The 19,533-nt window shown below is 42.0% G+C and overlaps 1 protein-coding gene across 1 annotated transcript in view; it reads right to left on the reverse strand.

The window, feature by feature from the left end:
* LOC117513188 (GON-4-like protein) overlaps positions 1-19,533 on the reverse strand; it is a 130,927-nt gene that overhangs the window by 69,719 nt on the left and 41,675 nt on the right. Inside the window, 2 exon segments of the mRNA XM_034173484.1 lie at positions 13,781-13,931; positions 14,036-14,186. Coding sequence (XP_034029375.1) covers positions 13,781-13,931; positions 14,036-14,186 — 302 coding nt within the window.

Below are 19,533 nucleotides of genomic sequence, written 5' to 3' on the forward strand. Positions count from 1 at the left end.
GTAGTCCATTAAAGTAAATGTACGTTATTAAGAAATGATCAGACAGAAGGGGGTTTTCAGGAAATACTGTTAAGTCTTCAATTTCCATACCATAAGTCAGAACAAGATCTAAAGTATGATTAAAGTGGTGGGTGGACTCATTTACATTTTGAGTGAAGCCAACTGAGTCTAATAATAGATTAAATGCAGTGTTGAGGCTGTCATTCTCAGCATCTATGTGGATGTTAAAATCGCCCACTATAATTATCTTATCTGAGCTAAGCACTAAGTCAGACAAAAGGTCTGAAAATTCAGAGAAACTCACAGTAACGACCAGGTGGACGAAAGATGACAACAAATAAAACTGTTTTTGGGACTTCCAATTTGGATGGACAAGACTAAGAGTCAAGCTTTCAAATGAATTAAAGCTCTGTCTGGGTTTTTGATTAATTAATAAGCTGGAGTGGAAATTGCTGCTAATCCTCCCCCTCGGCCAGTGCTACGAGCATTCTGACAGTTAGTGTGACTTGGGGGTGTTGATTCATTTAATCTAACATATTCATCCTGCTGTAAGGCAGAATAAATCAATATGCTGATCAATATGCGGCTTCTCCTGTCTCTCCCACACTTTTCTGCTCTGGGTGTGAAATGTTTAGTTATTCCTCGGCCTCATTTAGCAGTAATGGTACTTGTGTAGCTTATTCGTAGCTTTGGAGGCCAGGCTGGGCGAATTGGAGACTCGGCTCCGCACTGTGGAAAATTCTACAGCTAGCCAGGCCCCTGTAGTCGGTGCGGACCAAGGTAGCTTAGCTGCAGTTAGTTTCCCTCTGGCAGATCCCAAGCAGCCAGGAAAGCAGGCCGACTGGGTGACTGTGAGGAGGAAGCGTAGCCCTAAACAGAAGCCCCGTGTACACCGCCAACCCGTTCACATTTCTAACCGTTTTTCCCCACTCGGTGACACACCCGCCGAGGAACAAACTCTGGTTATTGGCGACTGTTTTGAGAAATGTGAAGTTAGCGACACCAGCAACCATAGTCAATTGTCTTCCGGGGGCCAGAGCAGGCGACACTGAAGGAAATTTGAAACTGCTGGCTAAGGCTAAGCGTAAATTTGGTAAGATTGTAATTCACGTCGCCAATCGGAGGTCACTAAAATTAACATTGAATCGGTGTGTAACTTTGCAAAAACAATGTCGGACTCTGTAGTTTTCTCTGGGCCCCTCCCCAATCGGACCGGGAGTGACATGTTTAGCCGCATGTTCTCCTTGAATTGCTGGCTGTCTGAGTGGTGTCCAAAAAATGAGGTGGGCTTTATAGATAATTGGCAAAGCTTCTGGGGAAAACCTGGTCTTGTTAGAGACGGCATCCATCCCACTTTGGATGGAGCAGCTCTCATTTCTAGAAATCTGGCCAATTTTCTTAAATCCTCCAAACCGTGACTATCCAGGGTTGGGACCAGGAAGCAGAGCTGTAGTCTTACACACCTCTCTGTAGCTTCTCTCCCCCTGCCATCCCCTCATTACCCCATCCCCGTAGAGACGGTGTCTGCTCCCAGACCATCAATAACCAGCAAAAATCTATTTAAGCATAAAAATTCAAAAAGAAAAAATAATATAGCACCTTCAACTGCACCACAGACTAAAACAGTTAAATGTGGTCTATTAAACATTAGGTCTCTCTCTTCTAAGTCCCTGTTAGTAAATGATATAATAATTGATCAACATATTGATTTATTCTGCCTTACGGAAACCTGGTTACAGCAGGATGAATATGTTAGTTTAAATGAGTCAACACCCCCGAGTCACACTAACTGCCAGAATGCTCGTAGCACGGGCCGAGGCGGAGGATTAGCAGCAATCTTCCATTCCAGCTTATTAATTAATCAAAAACCCAGACAGAGCTTTAATTCATTTGAAAGCTTGACTCTTAGTCTTGTCCATCCAAATTGGAAGTCCCAAAAACCAGTTTTATTTGTTATTATGTATCGTCCACCTGGTTGTTACTGTGAGTTTCTCTGTGAATTTTCAGACCTTTTGTCTGACTTAGTGCTTAGCTCAGATAAGATAATTATAGTGGGCGATTTTAACATCCACACAGATGCTGAGAATGACAGCCTCAACACTGCATTTAATCTATTATTAGACTCAATTGGCTTTGCTCAAAATGTAAATGAGTCCACCCACCACTTTAATCATATCTTAGATCTTGTTCTGACTTATGGTATGGAAATTGAAGACTTAACAGTATTCCCTGAAAACTCCCTTCTGTCTGATCATTTCTTAATAACATTTACATTTACTCAGATGGACTACCCAGCAGTGGGGAATAAGTTTCATTACACTAGAAGTCTTTCAGAAAGCGCTGTAACTAGGTTTAAGGATATGATTCCTTCTTTATGTTCTCTAATGCCATATACCAACACAGTGTAGAGTAGCTACCTAAACTCTGTAAGTGAGATAGAGTATCTCGTCACTAGTTTTACATCCTCATTGAAGACAACTTTGGATGCTGTAGCTCCTCTGAAAAAGAGAGCTTTAAATCAGAAGTGCCTGACTCCGTGGTATAACTCACAAACTCGCAGCTTAAAGCAGATAACCCGTAAGTTGGAGAGGAAATGGCGTCTCACTAATTTAGAAGATCTTCACTTAACCTGGAAAAAGAGTCTGTTGCTCTATAAAAAAAGCCCTCCGTAAAGCTAGGACATCTTACTACTCATCACTAATTGAAGAAAATAAGTACAACCCCAGGTTTCTTTTCAGCACTGTAGCCAGGCTGACAAAGAGTCAGAGGTCTATTGAGCCGAGTATTCCTTTAACTTTAACTAGTAATGACTTCATGACTTTCTTTGCTAATAAAATTTTAACTATTAGAGAAAAAATTACTCATAACCATCCCAAAGACGTATCGTTATCTTTGGCTGCTTTCAGTGATGCCGGTATTTGGTTAGACTCTTTCTCTCAGATTGTTCTGTCTGAGTTATTTTCATTAGTTACTTCATCCAAACCATCAACATGTCTATTAGACCCCATTCCTACCAGGCTGCTCAAGGAAGCCCTACCATTATTTAATGCTTCGATCTTAAATATGATCAATCTATCTTTATTAGTTGGCTATGTACCACAGGCTTTTAAGGTGGCAGTAATTAAACCATTACTTAAAAAGCCATCACTTGACCCAGCTATCTTAGCTAATTATAGGCCAATCTCCAACCTTCCATTTCTCTCAAAAATTCTTGAAAGGGTAGTTGTAAAACAGCTAACTGATCATCTGCAGAGGAATGGTCTATTTGAAGAGTTTCAATCAGGTTTTAGAATTCATCATAGTACAGAAACAGCATTAGTGAAGGTTACAAATGATCTTCTTATGGCCTCAGACAGTGGACTCATCTCTGTGCTTGTTCTGTTAGACCTCAGTGCTGCTTTTGATACTGTTGACCATAAAATTTTATTACAGAGATTAGAGCATGCCATAGGTATTAAAGGCACTGCGCTGCGGTGGTTTGAATCATATTTATCTAATAGATTACAATTTGTTCATGTAAATGGGGAATCTTCTTCACAGACTAAGGTTAATTATGGAGTTCCACAAGGTTCTGTGCTAGGACCAATTTTATTCACTTTATACATGCTTCCCTTAGGCAGTATTATTAGACGGCATTGCTTAAATTTTCATTGTTACGCAGATGATACCCAGCTTTATCTGTCCATGAAGCCAGAGGACACACACCAATTAGCTAAACTGCAGGATTGTCTTACAGACATAAAGACATGGATGACCTCTAATTTCCTGCTTTTAAACTCAGATAAAACTGAAGTTATTGTACTTGGCCCCACAAATCTTAGAAATATGGTTTCTAACCAGATCCTTACTCTGGATGGCATTACCCTGACCTCTAGTAATACTGTGAGAAATCTTGGAGTCATTTTTGATCAGGATATGTCATTCAAAGCGCATATTAAACAAATATGTAGGACTGCTTTTTTGTATTTACGCAATATCTCTAAAATTAGAAAGGTCTTGTCTCAGAGTGATGCTGAAAAACTAATTCATGCATTTATTTCCTCTAGGCTGGACTATTGTAATTCATTATTATCAGGTTGTCCTAAAAGTTCCCTGAAAAGCCTTCAGTTAATTCAAAATGCTGCAGCTAGAGTACTAACGGGGACTAGAAGGAGAGAGCATATCTCACCCATACTGGCCTCTCTTCATTGGCTTCCTGTTAATTCTAGAATAGAATTTAAAATTCTTCTTCTTACTTATAAGGTTTTGAATAATCAGGTCCCATCTTATCTTAGGGACCTCGTAGTACCATATCACCCCAATAGAGCGCTTCGCTCTCAGACTGCAGGCTTACTTGTTGTTCCTAGGGTTTGTAAGAGTAGAATGGGAGGCAGAGCCTTCAGCTTTCAGGCTCCTCTCCTGTGGAACCAGCTCCCAATTCGGATCAGGGAGACAGACACCCTCTCTACTTTTAAGATTAGGCTTAAAACTTTCCTTTTTGCTAAAGCTTATAGTTAGGGCTGGATCAGGTGACCCTGAACCATCCCTTAGTTATGCTGCTAGAGACTTAGACTGCTGGGGGGTTCCCATGATGCACTGAGTGTTTCTTTCTCTTTTTGCTCTGTATGCACCACTCTGCATTTAATCATTAGTGATTGATCTCTGCTCCCCTCCACAGCATGTCTTTTTCCTGGTTCTCTCCCTCAGCCCCAACCAGTCCCAGCAGAAGACTGCCCCTCCCTGAGCCTGGTTCTGCTGGAGGTTTCTTCCTGTTAAAAGGGAGTTTTTCCTTCCCACTGTCGCCAAGTGCTTGCTCACAGGGGGTCGTTTTGACCGTTGGGGTTTTTCAGTAATTATTGTATGGCTTTGCCTTACAATATAAAGCGCCTTGGGGCAACTGTTTGTTGTGATTTGGCGCTATATAAATAAAATTGATTGATTGATCAATTATTATATCATTTACCATTCATTTATCATTGACATGTGCAATATGAGTGTCCAATCGGAATTGGTTCAATGTCACATGGTTTTCCAAAATCCAACTGTAGGGCAGATTTACCTCACGTGAAAAGCCAAAGATTGTTTTTAGTGATGTGTTACTAGTTGCACGTTTGAATAGCCATCTGGCTGCTGGCTCCAATGCGCCCTGCGCCATTACGCACAGCGATCAGTGAAAGTGAGCAGACAGAGGGCCTCTGATGACCATCTCATGTGCTCAAACAAAGAGTGTGTGTGAGTCTCAGGATTGCTCCACTAGTTTTCCTGTGAATCTCTCACTCCGGCGTAAAGCACTGTTTACCATATCAATGGAGTGAGGGGGAGGGGCCTCTCCTCAGAGTGTGAATGAGCCTCGAAGTGTGAAAGCTGCTTTCACAGTGCAGCCACAGTCAACACACACAGTCAAATTCATAGTAGAAGTTTGTGATGTGACCTTTGTGTAACAGCAGACAGAAATTGCTTTGAGATGAAGACAAACAAAACGCATAGACCATTTTGTATATATTGTTCAAACCTTTTTTTGCACAGTCTTTCACACAAGACCTCAAATTGCCTTTATAAAGTGTCAAAACAGTTGTTTATTATAGTTTGCTGTGTGTTTTGAATAAATGTGAGTGGAAAATTATTTTCTGCTTTACTTTTTCCTTTCTTATTTCTGATTGTAAACCTTTATTATACTTATAAAACATAACTATAGCATATACATTCTGAAAGTACAAGTTGCCCTGAGAGACATAAAGCTTGATTGTGGGATGCAGGGAGAGCTGTTAACAGCAATAATAAAACATTTATGCCAGGCGAGTGAACAGTCCAAAAAAAATGCCCTCAGACCCCAGAGGGTTAAACAACAAGAAAAACAGAAGAAATACTAAGATGATCGCCAGCCACTAGCCCTAAGCTTCACTAAAAGATCCCAGAATTTAGATAAAGTTGAGGCCACGGCCCAATCCGTTTACTAATAAAATTAATTTAAAAGAGTGAAAAGCACAGAACTATACTATGCCAGTATTAGACCGCAGGCCAAGTGGCCAGAAGAGTGCTAGTTGTTGGTCTGGCATGCATGGGAGTACATATGGACAAGAGTAGTATCACTGTTAAGGGTAATGTCTCCTCCACACATTTCTGCCACTTAGTCATCTGACAAGTGGGGTGGGGTGGTTAACATGGAAATGACGCTTAAGGCCAATGACCTGAAAACATCCAATCGTGCCAAGAAAATCACTGAAAAACAAGTCACATTCAAAGTGTTCAAAGTGGGTCTACTTGTGTTTGGCACACAAGTAGACCCACACCCTGTCCCCACAATGACATACAGTGGATACTCAGTCGGACCCCCTGTGACCGACCATCGACGTACATCGACCCCAGTGTCACAACTGCATACTGTGCGTGTCCGACATGTGAAACTTCAAGTTGTGAGACAACTACAGGTTAGACGTCCGTTATTCAGGTGTTACTGGATGCTATATTCCCTGGGTATCCCCTATACCCAGAATGGAGGGGGTAGGGTTAAAACCGTTGCCATGGCAACCATCTATGTTCGGCATGTCTTGGCTGCTAAACCCATTGGCAAGACACTCGGGTGTGCGAGATGTGTGGCCTACATGAGGAGCAAACTATAATAAGTAGCCATCAATAGATATGTGTCAATGCACGATACGCAGTATGGATAGAGAGGGGCCCGGGGTAGGGGGGTTGCCATTGTCATGGTCATACAATTATCATTGTTGATTAACACCAGGGTCACAGTCGCATAATGCGCGTATCCAACATTTACGTATCCAAACTTTATGTTGTGGTACAACTACAGGTGTCCCCTATGCCTAGAATGGAGGGGGTAGAGTTAAAACTGCCGCCATGGCAACTAATTATCTCCATCACATCGCTATTTTTCACATTCTTGTATAGTTCAGTTTTAGCCTGCTGGCCACTTAGTGGACCCCAAAGCGTCACAGGTACCATAACAGCATTATTTTCCATTGCTCTATCTTGGCGGTATTGAATTTAGGTTACGCAGGCCATTAGCCGGTGAAAGCAATTACTAAAATAACTTATTAAATTACTGAATTATTAAATTAAATGATTAACAACTCTTGTCTTGTTATAATGATTATAGCAATTTATTTTGCCTGTTTAAATGACCTAAATATGCACATGAATGCATAAAATATTAACGTAAACCAGTAGTCATATCTCAATATGTACAGTATTAAAAATGGTAAATAGACTTCATTTATATCGCGCTTTTCCATCTGCATCAGACGCTCAAGGCGCTTTACAATTATGCCTCACATTCACCCCGATGTCAGGGTGCTGCCATTCAAGGTGCTCACTACACACCGGGACCAATAGGGGATTAAAGACCTTGCCCAAGGGCCCTTAGTGATTTTCCAGTCAGGCGGGCATTTGAACACAGGATCTTCTTGTCTCAAGCCCAACACCTTAACCACCAAACCATCATTGGTTTTGGAATCAAGGCACTGCGCCATACCATGGTCTGGTAGTGGACACGCAGCATGTGCTGTCGCAGAGCATCCTGTGACGGAGGCAGCTTCTTGGGAGGCTTGGCACAGAACAGCTTGCAACGAAGATCACTGAGAGTGCACAAGTCCCATGCAGAGTACAGCTGCACCACAAACCGTGATTTCACCCTTCCCAAGATCTGCAATCACAACGAGCAACATTTGTATCTTCGTGTCTACAGCAATAAATACTGGTATGCATTAGTCGGGAATAGAGTATGGAAGAAAAAATTTATGAATCAAGTGAGACTACAATATCCAGACAAAGCATCACCTGCAATCAATGTTGGCTGATCCTTGTACACCTTCCAAGCCATCTTCTTCCCAAAGCCGGCAAATTGGCTGGTTGTATCACACCCTGTTAGGGCATGAAAGGCTGGGAGGCTGTCCCACAGATCATCTTTCTGCTGCTGGTGTATCTGGTGCACATGTATGTAGTGTGGTTTGGCCAATGTCCCTGTACTCATCCACACTTCAGGGGAAAGTTGCGTCCTGGCGTGCAGCAATATAACGAGGACATCAGTGTCCTAGCTGCAGATGATGGTGCGGTGGTATCCAGTCCGGGCAGCATCAGTGGCATGTAAATCCAGTCTGGTGTCCACCTCTTCTTGGGATGACTCCAGATGTACAATGCCTCTTCCAGTAGAGGAAGCCACGCCCTCTCCATCTCCGTGACCACCCGCAACAACCAGTTCACAGCCAGTGGGGACTGCAGAGACAGTGTTCAACAGCTCCTGTGACAAGAATCAGGTGAGATCTGCTTTGTTCGCACCTACACTGATGAAGCCTTCCCAGTTGCTTGGAAGAGGCACTGTGGGATCATCGACAACCCGAGGGATGGAGCATCTTTTCACGCCTGCTCTTCTTGTACGTGTTCCACTACTGATGCTCTTGCTCCTGTACTGGCCGAAGACTATGTCAACCCGACCAGCTACTTTGAAGTTTGAAAGAACCGAGTTGTGAAATGAACTGGCCAAGTCCCCAAATGTACTGGCACCTGCTGGCTTTCCAATGGCTTGCACTACCCCCATGGAGTTGATGATGATGATGCACGTTGCCTTTGACGTCTTCGGGGATGTGTTGTTCCACAGTCATTTTCAAGTATGTGTCTCAGTGGTGACTTGTCTGCTTTGAGAAGGTTCCCATCTGTGGAGGCCAGAGACAGGGGCACGGCTGCCAACTCGTGTTTGAGCAAGCCAGTGATGTCCACTTCTCGTCCACTCTTCACAGCTGTCAGCAGGCAGCGGTACAGATCTCTGTCTGCCTTTATGGTTCTGTCCTTCGATGGTCCTGCTTTCACGGTGTAGAGGTCACTGAAGGTCTTTGATTTCACCTTCACCATTCAGTTGTAGAAGGAATCGCTTCCGACTGTGAGGCGTGCCTTCATGTTGTCATTGGCCAGCTGTTTTCCTCGCTTGAATGCTGTCAACAAAGCATCGGTGATGTCTGGAGTTGCCACATCTTTGCTGGCAAAACTGACCAGGTCTTGGCCAGTACTCTCGAATATGTATTTATGGGTAAATTCATCCACCAACATCTCCACATCCTTCTCATTCCTTTTCAGTTGGGCTCCGCCAGATTCCACATGCTCCCAACTCTCTGGGGCAATGGTCACTCCAAACATCTTGTACGTTGACTCTGCCAAGCATGCCCGCTCCGAATAAGTCAGGCCCCATCTGTCCAGGGCACTATCAGTTCTAGTGATGCCTACGAGACCACCAGCCACCTTGCCCATCTTGCTGATATGCTCAAGTGCTTGATCTGTTGGTTTAGTGGTGAAGGGCTTGCTGCCCTCGCTGACGACGAAATGTCCAGCCTCAAACTGCCTGTGAACCTCTGGTGTAGTGATGGGCAGGTGTTCCATGTCCAGCAGGTAAACTGGGGCCCACCTTGCGTAATTTGTGTGGTCACAGACCATGAACCAAGGCACCATGTCAGCGAAGGAAGAAATATGTAAGCTCCAGTCAGCTTCTCTTTCAGTCCGGATGAAAGACAGCAGAGTTGAAACCATGCACATGTAGTCCATCCAGTATGCTAGCACAGCATTCTCAGAGCAGCTGTCTTCAAAGTCTTTCAACTTCTGTGCAAGCTGCACCATGAGCATTGCCATTTCAGGCAGGAGGTCTTTTGCTGCTTTCGCATCCAGGTCCTTGAAACTGTTTAGCACGGCTGTGATCTCAGGTGAACTCAAGGTCACAGGGGTTCCACCTGAGCACCAATTAAATATGTCATTTCAGCGATATGCCTCAGGTCCACCGGCGTGCTAAATATCATGAAGATCTGTGAAATCTGCTTCACGCAACAGCGCTTTGAAAATTACACCGTGATTTTCAGTCATTTTTGAATGCGCTTGGATGTTTTGAGGTCACTGACCTTAAGTGTCATTTCCATGGTGACAGCCCCACTTGTCAGATGATTAAGTGGCAGAAATGTGTTGAGGAGACATTACCCTTTCCAATGATACCACTTTTGTCCATATGTACTCCAATGCATACGGTGTGATCAGAATCCATGGTTGGCCCCCGGTCTATATGCTAGCCATACGAAAGGGAAAATAACTGCGTCTTAAGTCTGGACTTGAAAGTCTCCACAGAATCTGACTGTTTTATTGATACAGGGAGATCATTCCACAGAACAGGGGCACGATAAGAGAAAGCTCTGTGATCCACAGACTTCTTATTCACCTTAGGGACACAAAGTAGTCCTGCACCCTGAGAATGTAAAGCCCGGGCCGGTAGGTAAGGTTTAATTAGGCCAGCTAGGTAGGGAGGTGCCAGTCCATGAATAATTTTATAGACTAGTAGCAGAACCTTAAAATCTGATCTCACTGGGACAGGAAGCCAGTGAAGAGAGCCAAAATGGGTGTAATGTGGTCAAATGTTCTGCTTCGTGTCAAAAGTTTGGCTGCAGCATTTTGAACCAATTGGAGACCCCTAATGCTGGACTGCGGTAAACCAGAAAATAGAACATTGCAGAAGTCCAATCTAGAAGACATAAATGCATGAATCAGGTTCTCAGCATCACAAGGATGAGGTGGTCCCAAAACAGAAATATAATGAAATTCAAACAAATAATTACTTAAATCTGGAACTCAAGAGCAAATACCACTCCCACATACAAAATGCATCTCTTTAGCAGAGTTTCACACCAGTGACGGACCCCACGACGATGTAAACTGGCAGTGACGTGGCCCGCAGATTTATGACGTGGCCGGGACCAAATCAATTATTGTTAATAGTCATACTTTTAAGGAAGCAGGGAAGGGGATCAATATGTTTAGACTTCTTCCCACTCCTTTTGGAACAAACTTTAGATTGTCTGTTGTTGTTTTTCTTTTTACTATGTTATAATGCATAAATGGAAATAAGTGAATATTACAATTTGTAACGCATTTGACTCTGCTAACTTTAACACTGAAAATGCCATAGACATGCTAAAGAATTAGCATCACTCCTGTTTTTATGTTATAAAATATATCAACTGTTTCAGAAGACCATAAGTCAGTTTAACATAAAAAGGTAGACATTATGCTCTTATTAAATTACGAGGAAAAAGGAGCAGGCTCAAGCTCAAAAACCCCGAGGACCCCTTATTAGCTGACCAAAGTGCCTGATGAAAAAAAAAAAAAAAAACAACAACCCCCCCCCCCCTCCCCCCACAAAATTCAGCAATGAACACTGATCACTGAACTCAAACATGACCCAGACGATGGACAAAAAAGTGGAAATCCACCAAAAAAGCAATTTACTATTATTATTATCATCATTATAAGCATCAGGGTTACTATTTGTAATATATAAGAATAAAGTAATTTTGCCAAAAACCCAGGAGCTTCATACACTAAAAGTACAGAGCATCCGGACACACACATGTCTACATATAAGGTCCCACAGTTGACAGTCAGAGCACAAACCAAGCAGGAAGTCAAAGGAATTGTCTCTGAGGCAAGACTGTCTGGAGGCACAAATCTGGAGAAGGGTACAGAAACATTTCTGCTGCTTTGAAGGTCCCAATGAGCACAGTGGCCTCCATCATCTGTAAATGGAAGAATTTCAGATCCACCTGGACTCTTCCTAGAGCTGGCTGCCTGTCTAAACTGAGCGATCAGGGAGAAGGGCCTCAGTCAGGGAGGTGACCAAGAAACTGATGGTCACTCTGTCAGAGCTGTCAGCATTCCTCTGTGGAGAGAGGAGAACCTTCCAGAAGGACAACCATCTCTGCAGCAATCCACCAATCAGGCCTGTATGGTACAGCGGCCAAATGGAAGCCACTCCTTAGTAAAAGGCACATGGCAGCCCACCTGGAGTTTGACAAAAGGCACTTGAAGGACTCTCAGACCAGGAGAAACAAAATTCTCTGGTCTGATGAGACAAAGCGTGACTGAACATCTCTTGAGAGATCTGAAAATGTCTGTGCACCGACGCTCCCCATCCAACCTGATGGAACTTGAGAGGTGCTGCAAAGAGGAATGGACCAAAATGCCCAAAGATAGGTGCACCAAGCTTGTGATATCATGCTCAAGAAGACTTGTGGCTGGAATTGCTGACAAAGGTGCATCAACAAAGTATTGAGCAAAGGCTGTGAATACTTATGGACATGTGATTTCTTAGTTTATTTTTAACCTTAACGAATATGAGAGGAAAAAAAAACAAAACTTTTTTTAATGTTGTCATTATGGGGTGCTGCGAGTCCAATTTTGAGGGAAAAATAAATTCACTCAATTTTGGAATAAGGCTGTAACATAAAAAATGGAAACGGTGAAGCGCAGTGAATACTTTCTGGATGCTCTGTATGTTAATCTTTTTAAACAGACACTGCAATCATTGTTACATCACTTCCTGTTGTGCTTATAGTCAATCAATCAATCAATCAATTTTTTTTATATAGCGCCAAATCACAACAAACAGTTGCCCCAAGGCGCTTTATATTGTAAGGTAAGGCCATACAATAATTATGTAAAACCCCAACGGTCAAAACGACCCCCTGTGAGCAAGCACTTGGCTACAGTGGGAAGGAAAAACTCCCTTTTAACAGGAAGAAACCTCCAGCAGAACCAGGCTCAGGGAGGGGCAGTCTTCTGCTGGGACTGGTTGGGGCTGAGGGAGAGAACCAAGAAAAAGACATGCTGTGGAGGGGAGCAGAGATCAATCACTAATGATTAAATGCAGAGTGGTGCATACAGAGCAAAAAGAGAAAGAAACAGTGCATCATGGGAACCCCCCAGCAGTCTACGTCTATAGCAGCATAACTAAGGGATGGTTCAGGGTCACCTGATCCAGCCCTAACTATAAGCTTTAGCAAAAAGGAAAGTTTTAAGCCTAATCTTAAAAGTAGAGAGGGTGTCTGTCTCCCTGATCTGAATTGGGAGCTGGTTCCACAGGAGAGGAGCCTGAAAGCTGAAGGCTCTGCCTCCCATTCTACTCTTACAAACCCTAGGAACTACAAGTAAGCCTGCAGTCTGAGAGCGAAGCGCTCTATTGGGGTGATATGGTACTATGAGGTCCCTAAGATAAGATGGGACCTGATTATTCAAAACCTTATAAGTAAGAAGAAGAATTTTAAATTCTATTCTAGAATTAACAGGAAGCCAATGAAGAGAGGCCAATATGGGTGAGATATGTAAATAGTAAATATTTATATTAGATATGAATGAATGAATCTACCACACTTAAAAATGTACACATTAATTTTCATGCTATTTTGTCTAAAAATAAATGTGCAAGATTTATTATGATGTCCATCAAGAAATCATCTCACTTGAAACAACAACTGATAAGTTATGATTTTAATTTATGAACAAATAATAATCACATACATTTGTTTACTTCACACTATATTAATTACAAGTTTTCTAATGTAAGAAACGTTTTTTAACTTCAAAATGTACATCAATCAGAAATTAAACTTTAGGTAAAAACACATTTACAAGGATTTTCTTCAGTAATCTGCTGTGTGTAAACCAACAGTTGTGATGCTCCTCTGAACTTTGACCGCGGTGAGTTTGACGTCAAGCGGTCGTGCGCGCTTTTGATGGACCGTAGCGCCACCTCAGTTTTTGCGCATCGTGCTCACTGAAAATAATGGGTTTTTAGAGCGATGTGCGCTACGTGTGGTGTTTTGGAACAGGATGTGTCCCGCGGTGCCTGGCTTTGTTGTTTTTGGTTTTTCACCTAAAGGTCAGCATGTTGTCTGTTCGGGTCCTTGAGGATGTGCATGACCATCGAAGCCTGAACGCACAGACCAGAGTATGCAACAGTGTGGTGATGTCACAGCTGTGTCACCTTGATGATGTTGTTGGGCGGAGCTCTGTGGCTGCTCATCTCTCGAAGGTGTTTCTTCAAGTTCCATCGTCTCTTACAGAGCAGGTAGGAGCTGATGAGCTCATGGGGCTGCACTGCCCCCTCAAAGTGCTTCAACCCTAGAACCATCAGGCTAAAAGCATCATGGGAGTTCAAACAAAGGCACATTGGAGGTTCAAACAGTGGCTGAGACACAGAGGCATGTTGGGAGCTGGGTGTGTGTGTGTGTGTGCATACCAGTCTTCACCGCTGGTGTACAGTCGCCTCTGTAAATGGGGGTGGAGGGCGGGATCCAGGCTGCAGACAGGAAGTAGTTCAGGGTACAGGAAAACAGAACGGGTGGCAAACAGCCAGGCAGCGTCAGCCGGCAGCAGAGGAAAGGCATGGCCTAAACACAGACAAAGACTCAAATTCAGCTGGTGAGAATTTGGACCAACTACATCAAACCCTGGAGAGGCTAAATCCAGTTCTTTACCCACCATGACAGGGGAGCCCAGGAGGTGACATTAAAACTAACCCTAGAACATGACTGCAAGGGTGCTTCCACGTGACCGGTAGCCTCAGTGGACCCTCAACATCTCACAACATCCACAAGCAGCCGGAGTCACGTCTGACAACGACGAAGAAAGCACGTCCTGTCACTCCACGGTGGACAAGAAACCTGATCAGGAAGTGCTGCCTTTGGGTCATGCAGTTCGAGGACGAGCCCCTCATTCTGTCAGGGGGTCAAAGTTCACTTTGCTTAAATTATTAATGCACAACGCATCACTAACTCCCAATACACAACATGGAAACACTAAAGCTAGCAAACGTCCCGCCGCTCATCCTGTGGGAGCATTCAGAGGCTGTGGAGAGACCAGGTGACACCAGTAACCCCCAGTTAACTCTGAGCCTGTCTTACTGTCTGGGTGTGAGACTTGAACACGACCTGGTACGAGGTCTCTTCAGATGATCCTCAGGTGCCACTGCAATGACTTTGTGTTAAACAGGTGGTTATTATTATTATTTTTTTTTAACATTTTTATTGAGATTTTCATTTTAAAATGAACAACAATAAGGAACAAACAAAGGCACTGTGTGAGTACAATAAAAGAGTAGAAAGCAAATAATGCGGTGGTTCAGTAATTTTGGACTTTACATTTCAAGCATGTGTCCGGTATGTTAGAGTTAAAGCGGTTCAGCTTTACGGGTGTTATGTACCATCTACATATGCATTTGTACTGTAATAGCTTAGAATTTGCATTGATAGACTGGGTCTGAGTGAGTCGACAAGCTTTTGCCCATTCCGCATCCGTAATAACCTGTTGTAAATCAGCTGTCCATGCTCTACGAATGTGAACAGATGATTCTTTGGATTTGTTCAGAAAAAGAGTGTACAATAAAGAGACCTGACCCTTGGAATCTAAAAACTTTAAGGTACATTCTTCCAGTGTAGACAGAGAGGGTAATGACAGACTATTTTTTTGTTTAGAAAGAATAAAACGCTGCAAGTATTTAAAAAAGTGTTTTTTTGGAATGTTGTATTTAGATGTGAGCTCCGTAAATGACATAAGTGTCCCATTGGCATCATATAAGTCTGCAATTTTGCTAACCCCTTGAACTGGCCAACTTTTGAATCCAGAGTCTGCCCTATCTGGAACAAACTCTTCGTTACCAAAGATGGGTGAGAATTGAGAAAGTTCCACATTTTCCTCTAAATACAACTGAGAGCTGTGCCAAACTGATAATGTATTCCAAAGAAGTGTTTTTTTGTGTGTGTGTGTTTTAAAGTAATTTTACTCTGAGTATAAATATAAATTTGGAGGCACATTGATCAGATGTTTCTCAATTGAAACCCAAGCAGGTGGGGACTTCTGCTCAAAATAGAACATCCCTGCTCTTATCTGAGCAGCCCAATAATACCACTCAAGATTTGACAGTTTCAAGCCACCCCGTTCATAAGGTAAATACAAGAGAGAGAGAGAGTCTGGTCCTGGGACGTTTGTTGTTCCAAATAAAATTATTCTTCAGAATCTTAAAAAGTGATGCAGGGGGTGCAAGAGGGATGGATTGAAATAAATATAAATATTTAGGCAGAATTGACATTTTTAGTATACTAATTCGGCCAACCATTGAGATGGGTAACTTATCCCATCTATTTATTAAATTAGTAACTTTTTCAGTAAGATCATTATAATTTTTGGCAATAATTTCATCAATTGTAGGGGTAATCTTGACACCAAGGTAAGTAAACCTGTGTACACATTTCAAAGGGTGTAAAAATTGGGGGGTTAATGTGTTCTAGCTGATTCATAAATAATATTGTTGATTTTGAACGATTAACTTTATACCCTGAAAAGCTACCATAAAAATTAATTAAATCCAATAATGCAGGTATTGTCTGTGTCAAGTTGGAGCAGAACAAAATTATGTCATCTGCATACAGAGCATTGCGGTGCTCTCTATCACCTATTGTAATACCTTTCAGCACAGGGTGATTGTGAATCGCTACCGCAAGCGGTTCGATTGCTAGAGTAAATAATAATGGAGACAGGGGGCAACCCTGTCTCGTACCTCTGTGTAGGTTAAAAGGAGTGGATAAGTGTCCATTTGTAAGTACCATTGCCTTGGGGATCAGAATAAAGTAATTTGATCCAAGAAAGAAAATACTTTTTTATCCCAAATTTCTGAAGAACATCAAACAGGAAATGGAAATGCCATTCCCACCTTATCGAAGGCTTTCTGGCGTCCAAGGATAGAATGCCATTATCCGTGCGGTCAGAACTCTCTAAAACACATGTTGAGCACCCGCCTTATGTTATGGAAAACCTGCCGTCCCCGAACAAAACCGTTCTGGTCCAGGTGCACTAGTTGTGGTAGCAATTTCTCCAAGCGTCTTGCCAAAGCCTTACAAAGAATTTTGAGATCATTATTAAGTAGGATACTGGTCGATATGATCCGCACAAAGTGGGAGTTTTGCCTTGCTTTAATAGTAATGTGATTACAGCCATGTTCAGTGAGGGCTGGCAGGGATCCAGTCATGCAAAGGACTCCATAAACATTTCAAGCAGCGGCTGCATCAGTAAGTTCGAAAAGGTTTATATATTTCAATTGGAATACAGTCGGGCCCTGGAGCTTTTGAGCCCTTCATACTGCTGTTAGCTGCTGCTAGTCATCAGTAGAAATTTCTAAGTCCAAATCTGCCAGGATGTTTTCTTCAAGAGGAGCAAAATTTAGTGACTCCAAAAAATTCAATTTGGTTCTGTAAAGCTGATGGGGAGATATTGGAGCCATACAGATTTTCATAAAACGTTTTAAATTCGTCATAATTTCTTTAAAGTCACTAGTTTCTACATTTTATTTGTTTCTATTGTATTATTGTTCTCTCTGTTTCTGAATGTTTTATATGCCAAGCTAGCAATTTACTAGCTTTCTCTCCTTGCTCATAATATGACTGCTTCAGTCTAAGGAGACTCTAGTGGCTCTATTAACAGAAAGAAGATTATATTGGCTCTTAATTCGAGTAGTTCTTTATATGACTGTTCAGAGGGGTTATAAATGTTTTTGATTGAATTTGATCAATTTTATTTTCTAGCTGCTCCCATTTCCAATCTCCAAGATTTGTGTTTAAAGCTTGAATAGCATATCATATGACCCCTTAAAAAAACTTTAAATGCTTCCCAGCGAATAGAGGCTGAGGTTTGATCTGTATTATTATTAAAGAAATCTGCAATTTGAGCACCAATATAATCCATGAATTCTGGATCCCTCAGCCAGAAAGATTGGAGGCGCCATCTAGTGGATGGCCGTGCTGAAAGCATTTTAAAGTTAAAAGAGACTGCAGAATGGTCCTGAAATAATGATGCTATTATACCAGCTTTTAGTTAGTGAGATATAAGGGAAGCAGAAACCAAAAAAACAGTCTGTTCTAGAAACATTTGACAAGTGCCAGAGAAGCATGAGAAACAGATTGATTAGAGTGATATTTTCTCCATAATCTATTAAATTCAATTCACTGATGTAATTAAGTAACTCTTTGTGAGACTGGGTTGTGCGAGGTATCCCTCCTGTTGATCTATCGATTTCAGGTTGAACCGCACAATTAAATCACCACCATAATATAAAAACCAGGTAGATTAGCAAGGAATAAAAACCAGGTTATCATTATTGGGACCATCTAAATTCACTAGATTGAATCGCAGTGAATTGATTTCACATTGCACAATATTTTCCATTCCTGTCCACATCTACATTTATTAGACGAAATGGTATTGAATTATGTATTAAAGTGAGTCTGAAAAAACCTGTCCTGGCCATCTCCGTCTCACTTTCACTATATTTTCTGGTGTCAAATGTGTTTGTTGAAGTTGTTTGCGCCTTCAGAAGTGATGCCTCGTCCTCATTTCATCACATATTCTTCTTTCAGCCTCTGACATTCGAGTCTTCAAAGTGACCAAATCGCTTTGCACTTTATTGACTGCACTCATAATACCAAAATAAATAGGTAAAAAATGCACACCAAGATCCTCTGCTGAGGTGCATATGCAGAAATAGGAACTCGAATATAAAGAAAAAGCATAGCACACTCAAAATATTGATGTCCTGCTGCTGTTTTATTTCATAACAACATTTCGGCCAAAGGCCTTCATCAGATTGCAGCTTCAGTTGGACCAAGTGTTGAAAATTGTTGTCAACCAGGTGCTCAAACCCCCTCCAACGATGTGGGAGGTACCAAGAGCGATGACACCCAGTGATTTCAGCCCATTCTAAAAATCAAAAGACAAATATTAAATGTTCCTATTTCTTTATATTTGCACTCATAATACTGTCAAATCTGGAAGCAAATCTTCATTCATTGTTGTAAAATCACCCCTTAGAGAGTTAATAGCGGCTAGGATTTGACGTGAGCTATCATTAGCATCGTCACTGCTAGCTTCGTAGCATGCTAGCTCCAAGGGCAACACTGACCCAGATTCCGCCACTGTCTTGGATAATTTCAATTTGGGGTTCAGTTTCGCTGGCATCTTGGCTGTTATCTGCGTTTAGTTGATCTTTCAGGTGTTTAAATCAATTGGAAGAGGCTGTCTGCTTATTTTTCAAAATATTTCACACCGGAGCTCCAAACGCTGTCTGCTTATTTTTCAAAATATTTCACACCGGAGCTCCAAACACACAACCAACTACAACCCCCTGGCAATAATTATGGAATCACCGGCCTCGGAGGATGTTCATTCAGTTGTTTAATTTTATAGAAAAAAAGCAGATCACAGACATGACAAAACTAAAGTCATTTCAATGGCAACTTCCTGGCTTTAAGAAACACTATAAGAAATCAGAAAAAATAATTGTGGCAGTCAGTAACGGTTACTTTTTAGACCAAGCAGAGGGAAAAAAAATATGGACTCACTCAATTCTGAGGAATAAATTATGGAATCACCCTGTAAATTTTCATCCCCAAAACTAACACCTGCATCAATCAGATCTGATCGTTAGTCCTGCATCTAAAAAGGAGTGATCACACCTTGGAGAGCTGTTGCACCAAGTGGACTGACATGAATCATGGCTCCAACACGAGAGATGTCAATTGAAACAAAGGAGAGGATTAGCAAAACTCTTAAAAGAGGGTAAATCATCACGCAATGTTGCAAAAGATGTTGTTGTTCACAGTCAGCTGTGTCTAAACTCTGGACCAAATACAAACAACATGGGAAGGTTGTTAAAGGCAAACATACTGGTAGACCAAGGAAGACATCAAA

The sequence above is a fragment of the Thalassophryne amazonica genome, chromosome 7, assembly GCF_902500255.1.
Source record: "Thalassophryne amazonica chromosome 7, fThaAma1.1, whole genome shotgun sequence".
NCBI classification, from domain to species: domain Eukaryota; kingdom Metazoa; phylum Chordata; class Actinopteri; order Batrachoidiformes; family Batrachoididae; genus Thalassophryne; species Thalassophryne amazonica.